The sequence below is a fragment of the Dromiciops gliroides genome, chromosome 1 (genome assembly GCF_019393635.1).
Source record: "Dromiciops gliroides isolate mDroGli1 chromosome 1, mDroGli1.pri, whole genome shotgun sequence".
In the NCBI taxonomy this organism is placed as follows: Eukaryota; Metazoa; Chordata; class Mammalia; order Microbiotheria; family Microbiotheriidae; genus Dromiciops; species Dromiciops gliroides.
In genome coordinates this window covers 525,072,363-525,089,470 of record NC_057861.1, presented here as the reverse complement: position 1 = coordinate 525,089,470, position 17,108 = coordinate 525,072,363, and the positions used below count along the sequence as shown (strand labels likewise).

General features: G+C 44.0%; 1 protein-coding gene across 2 annotated transcripts in view; it reads right to left on the bottom strand.

The window, feature by feature from the left end:
• ZNF689 (zinc finger protein 689) overlaps positions 1–17,108 on the bottom strand; it is a 55,010-nt gene that overhangs the window by 9,476 nt on the left and 28,426 nt on the right. Inside the window, exons 1-3 of one of the 2 annotated variants that reach the window (XM_043979892.1) lie at positions 11,574–11,960; positions 11,356–11,472; positions 8,583–9,810 (exon numbers count right to left, since the gene is read on the bottom strand). In XM_043979892.1, the coding sequence (XP_043835827.1) occupies positions 8,583–9,810; positions 11,356–11,472; positions 11,574–11,739 (1,511 nt within the window). In that variant the 5' untranslated portion in view covers positions 11,740–11,960. Of the gene's footprint in view, positions 1–8,348; positions 9,811–11,355; positions 11,473–11,573 lie in introns of those variants that run through there. The other variant, XM_043979893.1, reaches the window with a different exon arrangement.

Sequence of the window (17,108 nt, the reverse complement as noted above, 5' to 3'; positions counted from 1 at the left end):
TTTAAGGTAAGCTCCTTTTATTCCTATGTTCTCTAGTGTTTTTAATAGGAATGGGTGCTGTATTTTGTCAAAGGCCTTTTCTGAGTCTCTTGAGATAATCATATGATTTCTGTTGGTTTTGTTATTGATATGGTCAATTATGCTGAAAATTTTCCTAATATTGAACAAATCCTGCATTCCTGATATAAATTCTACCTAGTCATAGTGCATGATCCTTATGATATATTGCTGTAATCTTTTTGTTAGTATTTTATTTAAAAGTTTTGCATCAATATTCATTAGGGAGATTGGTCTATAATTTTCTTTCTCTGTTTTGGCTCTTCCTGGTTTGGGTACCAGCACCATATTGTTGCATAAAAGGAATTTGGTAGGACTCCTTCACTTATCCTTCATTTTCAAAGAAGACAAATGACATCATGGGTCATATCTTGACTCATGTGTGAATTGGATCTAAGTGAGACAGAGTTGCACAAAGACCTTAGCCTAACTATTTTTTTTCCCCAGAGTCATTAAATTCCAGTGGCCACATGGTCTTGAAGGAAACCTGGGAGCCTCACAGTTGGAGGTCAAGAAAGAATGCATTCCAGGGGCAGCTAGGTGGCGCAGTGCATAGAGCACCGGCCCTGGAGTCAGGAGTACCTGAGTTCAGATCCGGCCTCAGACACTTAACACTTACTAGCTGTGTGACCCTGGGCAAGTCACTTAACCCCAATTGCCTCACTAAAAAAAAAAAAAGAAGAAGAAGAAAGAATGCATTCCAAACATGGAGTGCCAAGGAGATGGGACATAGGTCCTGAGTGTGAAAGTCAGTATGGGTGGATTGAAGAGGGTGAGGAGAGTAAAGTGTAACAAGAGGAAAGGTAGGGAAGGTCCAGGTTGTGAAGTGCTTTAAAGGTCAAACAGAGGAGATTATTTCTTGAGGTAGTAGGGAGCCATTGAAAATGTATAGGATGGGAGCAGCTAGGTGGTGCAGCGGATAAAGCACCGGCCCTGGATTCAGGAGGACCTGAGTTCAAATCTGGCCTCAGACACTTAACACTTACTAGCTGTGTGACCCTGGGCAAGTCACTTAACCCCAATTGCCTCACCAAAAAAAAAAAAAAAAAGAAAGAAAGAAAGAAAGAAAGAAAAGAAAATGTATAGGATACATTTGTTTCTAAAATAAAAGACACTGAATGGCTCTCAAGAGTAGCTTATGGAGTAGGAGAAGGAGAAAGGATATATTTGGAAATGGTGATATAAAACCAAAAGATATACCAAGGCTCTGACTCTTGGTTTTACCTTTGGCCTCAGCTCCAGTGGCTATTCAGGATCTCCCAAAATGAACACTTTAACCCTCCTTTAACCCTCCTCCCCACCCAACACATCTTTCTTTTGCTTTTTTTAAAACATAAGCCCTTCAGAATTGTCTTGGATCATTGTATTGCTGAGAATAGCTAAGTCGTTTACAATTGATTATCATATGATATTGTTGTTGCTGTGTACAGTGTTCTCCTGGTTCTATTTAATTAACTTTGCATCAGTTCACGTAAGTCTTTCCAGGTTTTTCTAAGAGCATTCTGCTCATCATCTCTTATTAGCACAATAGTATTCCATCATAATCATATACAACAACTTCATAGATGTCTCAATCTATGGACATCCCCTCAATTTTCCAATTCATTGCCACCATTAAAAGAGTACTATAAATATTTTTGTGCATATAGGTACATTTCATTTAAAAAAATCTTTGGGGGCAGCTAGGTGGCGAAGTGGATAAAGCACTGGCCCTGGATTCAGGAGGACCTGAGTTCAAAGCCAGCCTCAGACACTTGACACTTACTAGCAAGTCACTTATAACCCTCATTGCCACACCCCCCAAAAAATCTTTGGGATATAGACCTAGTAGTGCCAACATATCTTTCTACATAGTGCCTGCTAGACAAATGTATAACAAATCAAGTTGAAAGAGGAAGGTACCTGGGCTCAAGCAGAGAAGACTCTTAAGTCTATAAGGGGCATCAAGGAGTCATTGGGGCTTGGAGGCCTGATATTCACAGATGTATAAAGGCTCATTCCAATATGCCACTTCACAAGCTCTATGGTTGCTGTTGTTCCCTTCAGGGATGTACATTTCAACTCATCCATGCCTACACATCCTGCGAGACTCTCATCCATGTCTTCCCATAAGTTTGCCCCAAGGAGTACACCTAGTGAGCTAGAGGACTTTCTTTATTCTTTATTGGCAGACTGCCAATGGAACCCATTGATTGATAGAGCCCTCAACTTAGAATCAGGAAGACCTGAGTTCAGATCTTTAGACTCTTACTGAGTAAGAGTGAACCTGGGGAAGTCACTTAATTTCTGTCTGCCTCAAGTGTCCTCATCTGTAAAATGGGGATAATATTATCTATCTCCCAGGGTTGTTATAAGGATAAGATGAGATATTTCTAAAATGCTTTGCAAAACTTAAGGTGCTGTATACATTCTAGCTATTATTATTGTCACATGATTAGCCTATCAATCTTATATTTGATTATAATGGCATCCTTTAATTACTACTCATTCATACCAGAAGTCTTTATTATTGTTTTATTCTCAAGAGACTGTAGTTTCCCATATAACATGGTAAGAAGAATACTGATGTTAAAAAAGATGGGGGGGCAACTAGGTGGTACAGTGGATCAAGCACAGGCTATGGATTCAGAAGGACCTGAGTTCAAATCTGGCTTCAGAGACTTGACACTTAGTAGCTCTGTGACCCTGGGCAAGTCACTTAACCCTCATTGCCCCGACAAAAACAACAACAAAAACAAACAAACAAAGACGGGCCTTGAGGTACCATCTCACACCTTTGTAAAGTTGACAAAAAAGGAAAATGATAAATATTGGAGAGGCTGCAGGAAAACAAGGACATTGATGCTGTCTTTTGATAGGGCTGTGAATTGGTCCAGCCATTGTAGAAAGCAATTTAGAACTGTACCCCAAAAGTTGCTAAAGTGCCTACATTTTGCCGTATCTGTACCACTACTAGTTCTATATGTGCAAAGACTTCCAAAAAGGAGAAAAAGTCCTGTTTTTGGCAGCAAAGAAGTAGAAACCCAGAGGGTGCCCATCCACTCAGTAATGACTGAATACTTGTTCAGATGAATGTAATGGAATACTGTTGTGCAGTAAGCGATGTAAGGGATGGTTTCAGAGAAGCCTGGAAAAACTTATATGAACAGATGATAAGGGAATTGAGAACCAGAACAATTTACAATTCGCACTATAAAAGCACTGTTTCAGAAACAAACACCTTTGAAAGCTATAAGAATTATGATCAATCATGACTTCAGAGAACTATGATGAATAAAGCTACCTATCTCCTGACAGAGGGGATGAACTAATTATGCAGAATGAGACACACATTTTTGGACATGGCCAGTATGTTTTGCTTGGCTGGGCTTCCTTGTTATTAGAGTTCTTTGTTCCTGAAGTGGAAGATTTGGAGGATAGATGGGAGGAAACTAAAAGCTTGATAAATTTTAAATAAATGAATTAAAACTTTTTAAAATGGGCCTTTATTTCAAGGCAAAGATTGGGGTTGTTAAAATAACTTTGCAACTCTCCAAAAGCAAATTAACCTACTCTCCTCTTCCTGTTAATTTCTGTGTTCATTTCCAGGGTCTCTTCTTTATTCACAAGCTCTATATATTGTACAGTATGTGGTTGGCTACATACTGTAGTTTGGACAATAAACTTTCTTCATCCATTTGGTTTTTCCCATGTTAAAACTGAACCCTTTTAAGTAGGAGACTGGGGTGTGCTGAGACTTCCTGAAATCAGCACATCATAGAAACATCTGAAGGACCTCACCATCTTTTTGTTTGTTTGTTTTTGCAGGGCAATGAGGGTTAAGTAACTTGCCCAGGGTCACACAGCTAGTAAGTGTCAAGTGTCTGAGGCTGGATTTAAACTCAGGTCCTCCTGAATCCAGTGCTGGTACTTTATCCACTGCGCCACCTAATTGCCCCTTTTCAACATCTTTAATAATGGTTATTAACCTTTTTTTTTAATAGTTCAATGTCAGTTTGGCAGGTCTTTAGTGGGGTGCTTTAGGTATCTGGGCTTAGCCCTGTGCTATTTGTCTTATATAAGACAAAGATGGAATGTTTATCAAAATTTTAGATGTTACAGAGAAGGAAGGGATAGCTAACAAACTAGATGACAGAGTCAAGCTCAAAAAAGAGTTGAACAGGCTTGAGCACTGCATTTGAATCTAATAATAGGGATAAATGAAAAGTCTTATGCTAGGGTTTAAATTTTTGACTTCACAAGGAAAAAATTAGCCAAAAGTTTGTATGGAAGAGGTATGGGGGTTTTGGTGGGCTACAACTTCAATTAGTCAGCAGTATATGACAAAAAAGTTATGATATTGGGTTGCACTGAGTATCAAAGTTTCTAGGAATAAGGAGGTGACTGATAGCCTTGCTATAGCATAGAAGGCTATATCTAGAGTATTCTATTCAGTTCTGGGTGCCACACTATAGAAAGGATACTCAGGCTGAAGACAGCATCCTGAGGGGAGCAACTAGGATGATGAAGGGCTTTGAAGAGTGTCATAGAAGCCATGGTTGGAAAACATGAAGATGGGAAGAAGTGAAGATTCAGCCAAGTGAAGGTTTCACATCAGTGCTTGGCATGAGAACTGCCCAGCATTTGAAGGGCAATCACGTGGAGGGCTCAGACTCATTTTGTTTGGCTCCAGAGGTCAGAACTGGTGACAATGATTAGAAGCTGAAAAGAGGATGTATTTAAAGTGGATTGGGTTACCTTGAGAGGTGGTAGCTTCCCCCTCACTCTTTGGAAGGAGGCCTTGAAGCAGTGGTTGATGACCAATTGTTGGGTATTTGGTAGTGGGGATTCTTTTTCCAGTACAGACTGGACTATGTGGCTACTAAGGTACATTATCCATTTCTAAGTTGTTACTCTGAGTTGGAGCAGAGAGCCTGGAACAGGTTTACTTAGTTAGGAGACACTGTGGATAATCTAAATGGGAGTTAATAAGGGCCTCCTCCATTAAAGTGAAGGTCATGAGAGTGGAAAGAGATAGAAACAAGAGAACTAATGAAATACTCTTACTGAATGTGGAACATAAGGGAGAGGTGTCAAAGATGACTGAAGTTTTTTATGAATAGCCATGAGGGAATTATGACAGCATCAAGAGAAACAAAAAAAGGAAAGACATTGAGTTGTAAACATACTGGGTTTGAGTTAATAGCAGAACCCCATAATATAAAAGTCCAACTGTTATTGGGAGATATAAGACTGATGTTCTAGACTAGATCTCTCCCAAGTGCCAATCTGGTCTCTCTCTGCAGCTGGAGCTGAGCTGGTGCTCTGATGAATAAGACAAACCTGTAGCTTTTAGAGGTTCCTTGTGACCCACAGAATCAAAACTTAGAGTTCTGTGATGGAAAGGGGCTCACAGGAAGGAAATTTGTTCATTTATTATTTGTTTGTTTGTTTGTTTATTAATTTATTTTGTGGGGCAATGAGGGTTAAGTGACTTGCCCAGGGTCACACAGCTAGTAAGTGTTAGGTATCTGAGGTCAGATTTGAACTCAGGTCCTCCTGAATCGAGGTGCTCTATCCATTTCGCCACCTAGCTGCCCCACGGGAAGGAAATTTAAAGGGAATTAGGGACCAACCAAATCCATGATCCGATATTTTAAGAAAATTCTTTACACAGAGGAATACATTTACCTCTATAGATGATGTATCATAGTTTCCTGATAGGACACCGAATATCCTCCCATTTATAGAATTCCAGACAGACATCCAGGTAGACAGGAAAAGGACTGATGGTAGGAGCACTTCTTTGAGAGTACATGAAGCTCAGTAGAAGGTGCCACCCCATTGTTTCCTGTGCTTTTTTAACCCCCTAAACTTGTTTTTTATCCTTACCAGAGTCTCTTGTTCCTCTACATCACCCTTTCCCCCTGGTTATTTATTCTTTCTCTGGCTCCACTTTCTTCCCTTAGATATCCTGATGTTAGAGTTAGACACTTGGACATTATGCCGTTATTTACTCTTGAATTCCTTGCTCACTGCCTCCATTGCCTCACCTCCCATTCACTTTTTAACCTTTTGCAATATGGCTTCCAAGCTCACTCCTCAATGGAAACTGCTCTCTCCAAGGTTACCAGTGATCTTGGAACTGCTAAATCCAATGGCCTCTCCCCCCTCCCCATCCTTCTTGACCTCTCTACGGCTTTTTACACCATCAATTCCTCCTACTTACTCTCTCCTCTCTGGGTTTATGTGACATGATACTCACCTGCTTTTCCTTCTACCTGTTTGACCATTCCTTTTCAGTCTCCTTTGCTAGATCATTGGGTGGTGCATTGGACAGAACACTGGGCCTGAAGTCAGGAAGATTTATTTTCCTGAATTAAAATCTGGCTTCAGATGCTCTCTGGCTGTGTGACCCTGGGCAAGTCACTTAACCCTGTTTGCCTCAATTTCCTCATCTGTAAAATGAGCTGGAGAAGGAAATGGCAAACTGTTCCAATATCTTTGACAAGAAAACCCCAAATGGGGTCATGAAGAGTCAGCTATGACTGGAAAACAACTGAATAACTATCCATGTCCTGCTCCCTTTGTGATGAGTGTTGCCCCAGGGCTCTGTCCTGTACCTTATTCTCATTTTATCTATATTCTCTTTTTGGTGATTTCATCTGCTTTCATGGATTCAATTATCATCTCTATGAGGTTGTGTCCCTAATATACCTATCTAGCCTTTATCTTTCTCCAAAACCCTAGTTTCCATGTTATCAATTATCTGCTGGACAGCTCCACTCAGAGGGTGCATAGCCATCCCAAACTCAACACGTCCAAAACTCAATGTCTCCCCCCAAAGAAAATCTTATCCCTTTCCTAACTTTCCTATTTCTGTTGAAGGTACCACCGTCATTCCTGATACTCAGGTTTGCAACTCTGGGGTTATCATCAAATCCTCCCTCTCCCTCATCCCTCTTATTCAATCAGTTGCCAAGTGTTGTCCATTCTACCTCAACAAAATCTCTTGCGTCTCTCTCCATTCACACAGTCACCATCTTAATTTAGACCCTCATTATATCTTGTCTGTTGTAATAGCCTCCTAACTGGTATCCCTGCCTCTAGTCTCTTCCCTCTCTATCTTACCCCCAGCTGCTAGAAAGATGTTCCTAAAATGCAGGTCAGACCATGCCACCCCTCTGTTCAACAGCTTGTGTTGATTGATTCAAGGGAAAATACAAATCCCTCAGTTAGGAGTTAAAGACCCTTAATCATCAGGTTCCAGCCTGCCAACTGTCCAACCTGGGCTGTTTAAACATCCTTCTTGGACATTCTACCTTACAGCCAAGCTGGTCTACGTGCTGTTTCCTACATATGGAATCTCATTTCTCACCCTTGTGACTTTGCTCAGGCTGCCCCCACCCCATCACTTTAATGCTCCCCCTCCTCATCCACATCTCACAGAACTCCCCTAACTCCCCTCATGGTTCAGATCAGGGCCCCCTTCCAAAGGATGCCTTTTCTGATCTCCCCAGTTCCCACTCTACCCTCCTCTGAGATTACTTTGTATTTAATCTGCATGTACTTTGTATAGATTTATATGTACACAAGTTGTTTTCTCCAGTAGAACATAAATGCTCTCAGAACATTGTATACATTGTTGTGTGTAATCTCTGGATCAAATTGTTTTGTTTTTTTTTTTTTCGGGGCAATGGGGGTTAAGTGACTTGCCCAGGGTCACACAGCTAGTTAGTGTCAAGTGCCAAGTGTCTGAGGCTGGATTTGAACTCAGGTACTCCTGAATTCAGGGCCAGGGCTTTATCTGCTGCGCCACTTAGCTGCCCGATTAAGTCGTTTTTGCTTGAGGGAGGGTTCAATTTGGAGAAGGGACAATGGAAAATTACTGTGAAGTAAAGACAGAAAATCTCAATAAAACATAGTAAACTCCTCGATGTTCAGGACTGTTCTGTTTGTGTTTGTGTGTGTGTGTTTGTGTGTGTGTGTGTATGTATAAAAGTTGGCCATAAGACCTAGGGCACATCTCATTTGCCTATGGGCACCCCTGTGTCTGAGAGGCAAACCATTCCTTTATAAATAAAGGAATACCTAAGGAAAAGACACCACTAACTATGGTCCAGGACCTGTGGGTTGGGTTGCCCCCTTGGCCAGTGCTAAATGTGCATTAAGCCCACAGCTGTAAACTGTGTAAACTCTAAACCTCTTCTTAGTCCTAGAAATTGGTATGTTGAGGGAGAATACCAAGAAATAGTGTAGTCTTATCCTTAGCCTGGTGGAACTACTAGCCCTTCAGATTCATAATGTTGAACTTTAACCTTGGTCATTTCTTTTATTTCTCTTATGGTTTCCTTAATCCTGCCATTTATTCCAGAATTTGTCATTTTCCCCTAGACCTTCTTACATCTTTCCATCATCCTCTTCAGTGGAACAACCCCATGGCTATACCTTGGACTTTATGGAAAAGATTGGCACTACCTGTTTGTTCATGTTTCCCTCCCCAATGACTTGATCACCCACACTCCTGGAATATATCTGGGTAGTACCGGAAATACACTGGGGGCTCCTGGACCCTGTTCACAGAAGCTTGAGGAAGAACACTTCTCCCACTCTGCCTCTTCTCAGTGCCAGACCGGTGGACCCACTGGTGTGCTTCAAGAGCATACTTCCTCTTAAAACATTTCCCACACTCAGTGCAGGGGAAGGGGCGCTCATCAGAATGAATCCTCCGGTGGCTGACCAGTAGAGAGGAATAGGTGAAACAGACCCCACATTCAGGACATGGGTAGGGTTTCTCTCCTGTGTGTTTACGACGATGGATGGCTAGGGAGCCACTCTGCCGAAAGCGGCGCCCACAGTCAGAACAGGAATATGGCTTCTCACCCGTGTGAATGAGTTGGTGCTGGACAAGATTCTCCCGGCGGGCAAACCGTGCCCCACACTGTACACAGGGGTAAGGACGTTCACCAGAGTGCACATGCTGGTGGCTGACCAATAGGGAGGGATAGGCAAAGCGGCGTCCACAGTCAGGGCAGGAGTATGGTTTCTCACCTGTGTGGGTTCGTTGGTGGATCACCAAGAGGGAAGGATAAGCAAATCGGCGCCCACAGTCAGAACAGGGGTGCGGTTTATCACCCGTGTGTGCCCGACGGTGTATTGCCAGGGATCCACTTTGCCGGAAACATCGCCCACAGTCAGGACAGGGATAGGGCTTCTCACCTGTGTGGAGGAGCTGGTGCTGGACAAGGTTATTCCTTTGGGAAAATCTGGCTCCACAGTGGGTGCAGGCATAGGGTCGTTCTCCTGTATGCACCCGTAGGTGGCTAACGAGCAGGGAGGGATAGGCAAAGCAGCGCCCACAGTCAGGACAGGAGTAGGGCTTTTCACCTGTGTGTGTGCGCTGGTGGATGGCCAGGGACCCACTTTGCCGGAAACAGTGCCCACAGTCTGGGCACAGAAAGGGCTTCTCTCCTGTATGGACAAGCTGGTGTTGGATGAGGTTTTTCCGTTGTGAAAACCGAGCCCCACATTTTGCACAGACAAAAGGACGTTCCCCAGAGTGCACACGCAAGTGACTGTCCAGTAGAGAAGGAAATGCAAAATGTCGTCCACATTCAGGGCAAGGGTAGGGCCTCTTCAGATTGGGCATATACTGGTGGAGTGTGCCTCCATCACCCTGGGGGAAAGCATGTGGTACCTCTTTTACAGACTCTTGAGTTTCTTGGAATCCACTCCCTTCTCTCCACCTCTTCTTATTCTGTTTTCCAGATGCTGCTAAGAGTTGAAGAGAATTTATAACTAAAAATTAGGAACATTCTATCCCATCCTAATGTTAGGGGGATGCCATGTACCTACCATTGTGATTAGAGGGAATACCTAAATAAATAATCCCAGAGAAGCAGCCAGGATGCCCCAGCCACTGGTTCACTGAAGGAGACTTTCCAAGCTCTTGGAGCTAAATCTTTGCCCTGTTGCTAGGACACCTGAAGACCACCCCCATTAGGAAGGGTCAGTCTCTGGCCACAGAGACATAAGAAACCACCTACAGTGGCTGCTTTTTAATCAAGGCCCAGATCCTACCACTAAGCCTAGCTACCATGGGTTCAAATGAGGTGAAAAGGAGAAGGGGAAGGAAGAATTGACCCTTAGGGAAAAGCTGGAGACTGTCCTTTGGATGTTTTTTTTTTTCTTAGTGAGGCAATTGGGGTTAAGTGACTTGCCCAGGGTCACACAGCTAGTATTAAGTGTCTGAGGCTGGATTTGAACTCAAGTACTCCTGACTCCAGGGCCAGTGCTCTATCCACTGCGCCACCTAGCTTCCCCCTTTTGATGTTTTAAACTTGCATTTTCTTTATGAAGATAGAACTAGAGATTCATGAGCCCTGCAGCTGAAGAGAAAATGGCAAAATCAAGTCATTCCCCCATGCAAACGGGTCTCTTATTTGACACTGAATAAACCAAGGAATTAAACGTGAATAACAATGCAGGGTAATACCTTCCTTACCGGCAGTGTGGTACAATGAAAAAAAAAATTGTCTCTGGGGTCAGAGGACCTAGATTCAAATTCTACTTCCTGCCATTTACTAACTGTGTGACCTGAATTTTATATGTAAAATGAAGGAGTCTCTTCCAGCTGCAAATGTCCATGTGGCTGTGATCTGTCATGAGGCTTAAATGAGATCACCTGTGCTTAAGCACTTTAGTGATGTAGAAATGTCTGTTATTATCAGAGAGATACCATGGCTTGTGGATAGAGAGCCTGCCATTAGTCAAATAGATCTGGGTTCAAGACCCAACTCTGACACATAACTTGCCTATATGCTCCCGGGCATGTAACTTAACATAACCTAGCTTATTCTTAGACTCTAAATTGCAATGCAGGTACTGACCTCCACTGGTAGACTCCTTACCTACATCACCAATGAAATAACAGGGCCGGGCATAATAAACTTATTAGCATTACTTGTTTGAGGTAATAACAATTAGGAGCTGTGCTACCTACACTAGGCCTATTATAATGGAGTAGATGTCCTGGCTGTTCAGAGGATGTCTTTAGGGTAGGAGGAGACAGCACCAATTGCTACCCAGGGCTGGAACAAACTGTAAAAAAGCAAGCAAACATGTCAGAGGCAGCCAGGAGGAGGTGGGCAGTCTGGAAGACAGAACCTGACCTGGGGAGCTGGTGCAAGCAGATAGCTGCAGGCAGAGCCCTGGCAGGGGGTAAGGAGGGTTCAGCAGGACTAAGGGGCTTCCCCTGGTCCTGAGCCAGTTGCATTTCAGGGGTGGAGGGGAGCGGTGCTCGGTCTCCTCAGTTCTCACCTGGGCAGTCTTCCCTCGGGGTGTTCCCTTTCTCCTCGGGGTCCCGGGCATCCGGACCCCAGGCCTCTGGCTCTCGCTCTATCCAGGAGATGAGGGCGGGTTTGGGGCCTGGGAAACCTGCAAGGGGAACAGGAGTGGAGTCTGATGGGTGAGACCCCATCCCACTACGCTCCCTCCCACCCCCCCAACTCGAGCCCGGCCCCGTCCGCGCCCCTCACCCAGAGCGCCCAGGTGGCCGTAGGTCTCCTGCATGACGTCCCTGTAGAGGGCCCTCTGCGCGGAGCGCAGCCGTCCCCACTCGTCCGGGGAGAAGTACACGGCCACATCGGCGAAGCTCACTGGGGCCCTCGCCCCCGGCCCGGGCTCGGGCCCGGCAGCGCTCATGGTCCGGGCGCCTACTCCGAGTCCCAGCGCTGCCTCCGCTGCGCGCCCGGGGACACCCGCGGCAGCTCTTTGGGTGCCTCCACCCCCCCACCTCGAGCTCGGCTAGCTGCCCGACCCGGCCCGGCCCACTCGGGGCGGGAGGAGCCGAGGGGACCGGAAGTTGAAACGTGAAAACCTCGGGCAGGGACGTCAGGGTGGCTCACAAGAAGGAGACCAGGACTGGAGGCGCCAGAAACGCGAGTGTCCTTAGGAAACGTGGCATCGCCCTAAGCTTTGTTAGGCCATAAAATCTCCGTGATTGGCATTTTATCTTCAAGCTACAATTATTTATTATGCGCCTACTGTGTGTCAGGCATTGTGCTCTGCATTGGCAAGACAAATCCAAAAATGAAACAGCTCCTGCCCTCCAGGGGCTTACAGTCTATTGGGGGTAACTTACACATAGCAAGTTCGTGCATTCTATGTACAAAATAAATGTTACTGTTCAGTCGTTTAAATTGTGTCGGACTCTTCGTGATTCCAGTTGTGGTTTTCTTGGCAAAGATACTGGAGTGGCTTGCCACTTCCTTCTCCAGCTCATTTTACAGACGAGGAAACGGAGGCAAACAGGATTAGGTGACTTGCCCAGGGCCACACAGCTAGTAAGTGTTTGAGGTCAAAATTGAACTCAGAAGAATGAGTCTTCCTGACTCCAGGCCCGGCACTGTCTCTACTGCGCCACCTAGCAGCCCTACAAAATAAATACAAGCTAATTTTGCGGGGATTAGCAGTTAGAGGAGAGGAAGAAATCAGGACCCACCTCCAGAAGGAGGTGGTACTTCAGCTGAGCTTTGAAGAAAGCTTGGAATTCTAAAAGGCAGAGGTGAAGAATAAGTTTATTCCTGTCTTGGGGGGGACAACCTGTGCAATGGCACAGAGATGAGAGAGAGATTACTGTGTGTAAAGAACAGTAAGAAAGCCCTTTTGACTGGACCTTCGAATGCATGGAGGGAAATGATGTAATCAGTCCGGACACTTAGGCTGGGATGCCAGATCATGGAGTTTCTTCCAGAGTCAGTAGGGAGACACTGAAGCTTCTTGAGTAGAACAAACAACATGGTCTGACTTGCAATTTAGGAATATCACTTTGGAGGCTGTGGGAAGGATAGATTAGAAAGGAGGAAGATTGGAGCCAGGGAGACCAATTAGGAAACTATTGCAATAATTCAAGTAAGAAGTAATAAAGGTCTGTGTAGAGAAGGATGGATGCAAGAGATTTTGTAGAAGTGAGAGGGACAAGACTTGGCAACCCATTGGGTATGTGGGGTTGGGGAGAGGGAGAAATGGAGGAGGACTCCAGGGTTGAAAACCTGGATGACTGGGGCAGCTAGGTGGCATAGTGGATAGAGCACCAGCCCTGAATTCAGGAGGACCTGAGTTCAAATCTGACCTCAGAACCTTGACACTTATTAGCTGTATGACCCTGGGCAAGTCACTTAACCCCAATTGCCTCACACACCCCCAAAAGAAAAGAAAACCTGGATGACTAAAAAGGTGGTGGCATCCTTACTAGAAATAGGAAGTGGTGGAAGTGGGGTGGACTTCAGGGGGATGTGTGAGTCTGAGAAGCCTAAGGGGACATCCAGCTCAAAATGATTAGTGACTCAGAATTGAAGCTTGAGGACGACACTAGGCCTGAATGATCTGAGTCAGTCACCTGTGTTGAGAGTATAAGGATTGAACCTGTGATTTCAACTCCCAGGTAAGGAAACTCCCTCCACCACTGCAGGTCATTACCTCATACTCTTAGAGAGTCATCTAGGCTAGAGCCTTGAAACTTAAGAGACTTGCTTAGGGTCATACATACATTAAGCCAGTGATGAGGCATGAGCCTAGATCTTCCTGGGTTCTGCATAAGAAGTGATAATTAAATCTAAGGGAGCTGATGAGATCATTGAGTGTATGTAGTGAGTGAAGTGGACCCAAGACTTGATGTAGGAGGCAAAAAGGGGTTAACAGAAAAACCTAAGGCCCAAGCTCTCATTTGGATATGAGCTCTAAGAGGGATTCAGACCCCAGTTAATGGATAACTTACAAGTCAGGATGCTAGGTTCTCATACCCACAGTGATCAATACCCATAATGGAAACATAAAGGGACACATCATATAACAATGAAACACAAGACAGAGTATGGAAATTCTAATGAAAAATGAAGATGTTTTGAAACTAAGCATGGGAATAAGAAAGAGACATGCGCAGAAAAGACCAAATTTGTCTCCAGATTCACCTTATGACGAGTAAACCCCCAAAACACACCTCCACTGAAAAATGTACCCGCCTCGGGGGTTGACTTAGGACCCCAGGAACTCCAAATTAGGATAAGCCCTCCTCTGTAATGAGGACAGGCCCTCCCCTGTACCTCCCCAAGGTGGAGATTATTATAATAAGACTGATAAATCAATTTATCCATACTATAAATATAACTGTCTTTCCTTTCCTTATTTGAGACATACCTTTCCACTATTCTGGTTCTCTCCCTGTGTTCACTCACAGTATTGCAATAAAACTTGGGAAACTGAGTCACTGAGTCTTGTAATTCTTTTGGGACGACTCACGATCAATTTGACCCTGACTTCTATCCCACATCAGACTGAATATTGGGGCTTACCTACAGTTAGGGGGTGGGATACGGATCCAGCAAAGGAAGCAGAGGAGCGGTTGGACAGGGAGGAGTATGACAGAGAAACCAGTCTGAAAAGCCAGAGAGGAGAGAATGTGTCAGACACTCCAGAGAACAGTCCATAAACATCTAATAAATGTCTGCTTTGTACCAGGTGCTGTGCCAAGTTCTGGTGATACATATATGAAAGAAGAAAGTCAGTCCCTGCGCTTTGGAAGGAAGGAGGAGAGAAAACATAAGGGGAAAAAAACCAAGAAGTACAGAAAGAAGAATGAGAAAGGGTCATTGGATTTGGCTGTTAAAAGACCCCCCCCCCATACTCCTTTGCAGGAGCCACATGCAGACCACATCCCATAAACCACAAGTATCTCACAGGGCTCTGTCCTGGGCTTTCTTCTTTCTCTATACTACTTAACTTGGTGACATCATCCCATCTGGATTTAATTACTTAATATTTCATTAATAACTTATTAATAATAATTAATTACTATGCTGAAAATTTTCAAATCTGCTTATCCTGCCCTAACCTCTCTGCTGCCTTCTAGTCTCACAATTCCAACTGCCTATTGGACATTTCGAACTGGATATCTTGTAGACATCTTAAACTTAATGTGCCTAAAATTGAACTCATTCTTTCCCCCTACACACTCCCTCCAGTCCTGTCTTCTCTATTACTATAAAAGGCAACATCATTTTTTCAATCTCTCCGGTTTACAACCTAGGAGTTATCCTGGATTCTTCACTGTCTCTCATTCCCAAATCCTATCTGTTGCCAAGGCCTATCAATTTCACTTTTGTTGTATCTCTAGAATATGTTTCCTTCTCTCCTTTGACACTGCCACCACATTGATATATATATAGGCCTTCACCATCTCATGCCTGGACTATTGCAATAGCCCAGAATATTGAAATAGGTGGGTCGGCCTGCTTCAAGTCTCTTCTCGTTCCAATTCATCCTCTACTCAGCCAATCAAGCTCCTGAAACACAGGGCCAACTGTCACATACCTATTCAATCAATTCCAAAGGCTCCCTAATGCCTCTAGGATCAAATATAAAATCCTCTGGCATTCTAAGCACTTTACAGCCCATCCGTCCCCTACTTTTCCAGTCTTCTTCTTCTTTTTTTTTTTTGGTGAGGCAGTTGGGGTTAAGTGACTTGCCCAGGGTCACTCAGCTAGTAAGTGTTAAGTGTCTGAGGCCGGATTTGAACTCAAATCCTCCTGAATCCAGGGCCAGTGCTCTATCCACTGCGCCACCTAGCTGCCCCTTTTCCAGTCTTCTTACAACTTACTCCCTGACACATACTCTTGGATGCATTGACATTGGCTTCCTGGCTGTTCCATGAAAATGACAGTCCATCACTTGCCTCCAGGCAATTTCTCTGGCCATCTCCTATGCCTAGAATGCTTTCTCTCCTCATCTCTGCCTTCTGGTTTTCTTCAAACCCTAGCTAAAACTCTACCTTCTATTGGAAGCCTTTTCCAATCCCCAGTGATTCCAGTGATTTATTTCCCTCTTGATTATTTCCTATTTATCTTATACATACCGTATTTGTACATATTTGCTTGTTGTCTCCCCTATTAGATTGTGAGCTCCTAGAGGACAGGGACTGTCTTTTGCCTGTTTTTATAATGCTTATCGCAGTGCCTAGCACATAATGCATGTTTAATATTTATTGGCTGAGGAGCAGCTAGGTGGCACAGTGGATAAAGCACTGGCCCTGGATTCAAGAGGAACTGAGTTCAGATGTGACCTCAAAAACTTGACACTTACTAGCTGTGTGACCCTGGGCAAGTCACTTAACCCTCATTGCCCCCAAAACAAACAAACAAAAACTAATTGAAGATTAAACAACCTAATATTAAAGAATGAGCGAATTAAACAACAAAACATAGAAAGAATACAATTTGAGTTCCCATTCTGTACTTTTAGCTCCCTTCCTGGACCTATTCAATTGGATCTTACCACCTCAAAATCATGGGGAAAAAACTGGTCCAGATAGATTTTAACAAATAGGGAATTTTCTTGTGGAACTGGGAAATAACTCTGTAATTTACTGTTTTAGAGATGCCTGGATTACTGAGACTTGCTCACAGTAAGTTGCTAATATGTTAGAGGTAGGCCTTGAATCTAGGTTTTCCTGACTCAGGCAGTCCCTATCTATTTTGCAATGCTGTCTCTGCAAAGTAAATAATGTAATTTGGTTTTAAAATAGCACGGTTTTTCTTTTCAGCCAGGAAGAGAAACTGCAGACTTGGGAATTAGAATTGCCTGGGGTGGGAGCAGCTAGGTGGCACAGTGGATAAAGCACCGGCCCTGGATTCAGGAGGACCTGAGTTCAAATCCAGACTCAGACACTTGACACTTAACTAGCTGTGTGACCCTGGGCAAGTCACTTAACCCTCATTGCCCTGAAGGGGAAAAAAAATGATTAAAAAAAAAAAAGAATTGCTGGGGATTGCTTTAACATAAAGGAAATGTCTAGATAAAGTGAATTGTTTTCTTTGTAAGAAACATTGAGGGGAAAAAAAAAAGACAAGAGAAGGAAATAAGAAAGATAACAGAGAGATACTATGGACAGTGGGCTTGCAGGATCAGTTCATGGGGGAAGTGATGATGGCAGCGTCTTGGGAGGGAAGTGCCTGAGTCAAGACTTCCAGGGACCTTGTAGCTTACTCACAGAACTTCACTTGCTAATGAGCTCAAGT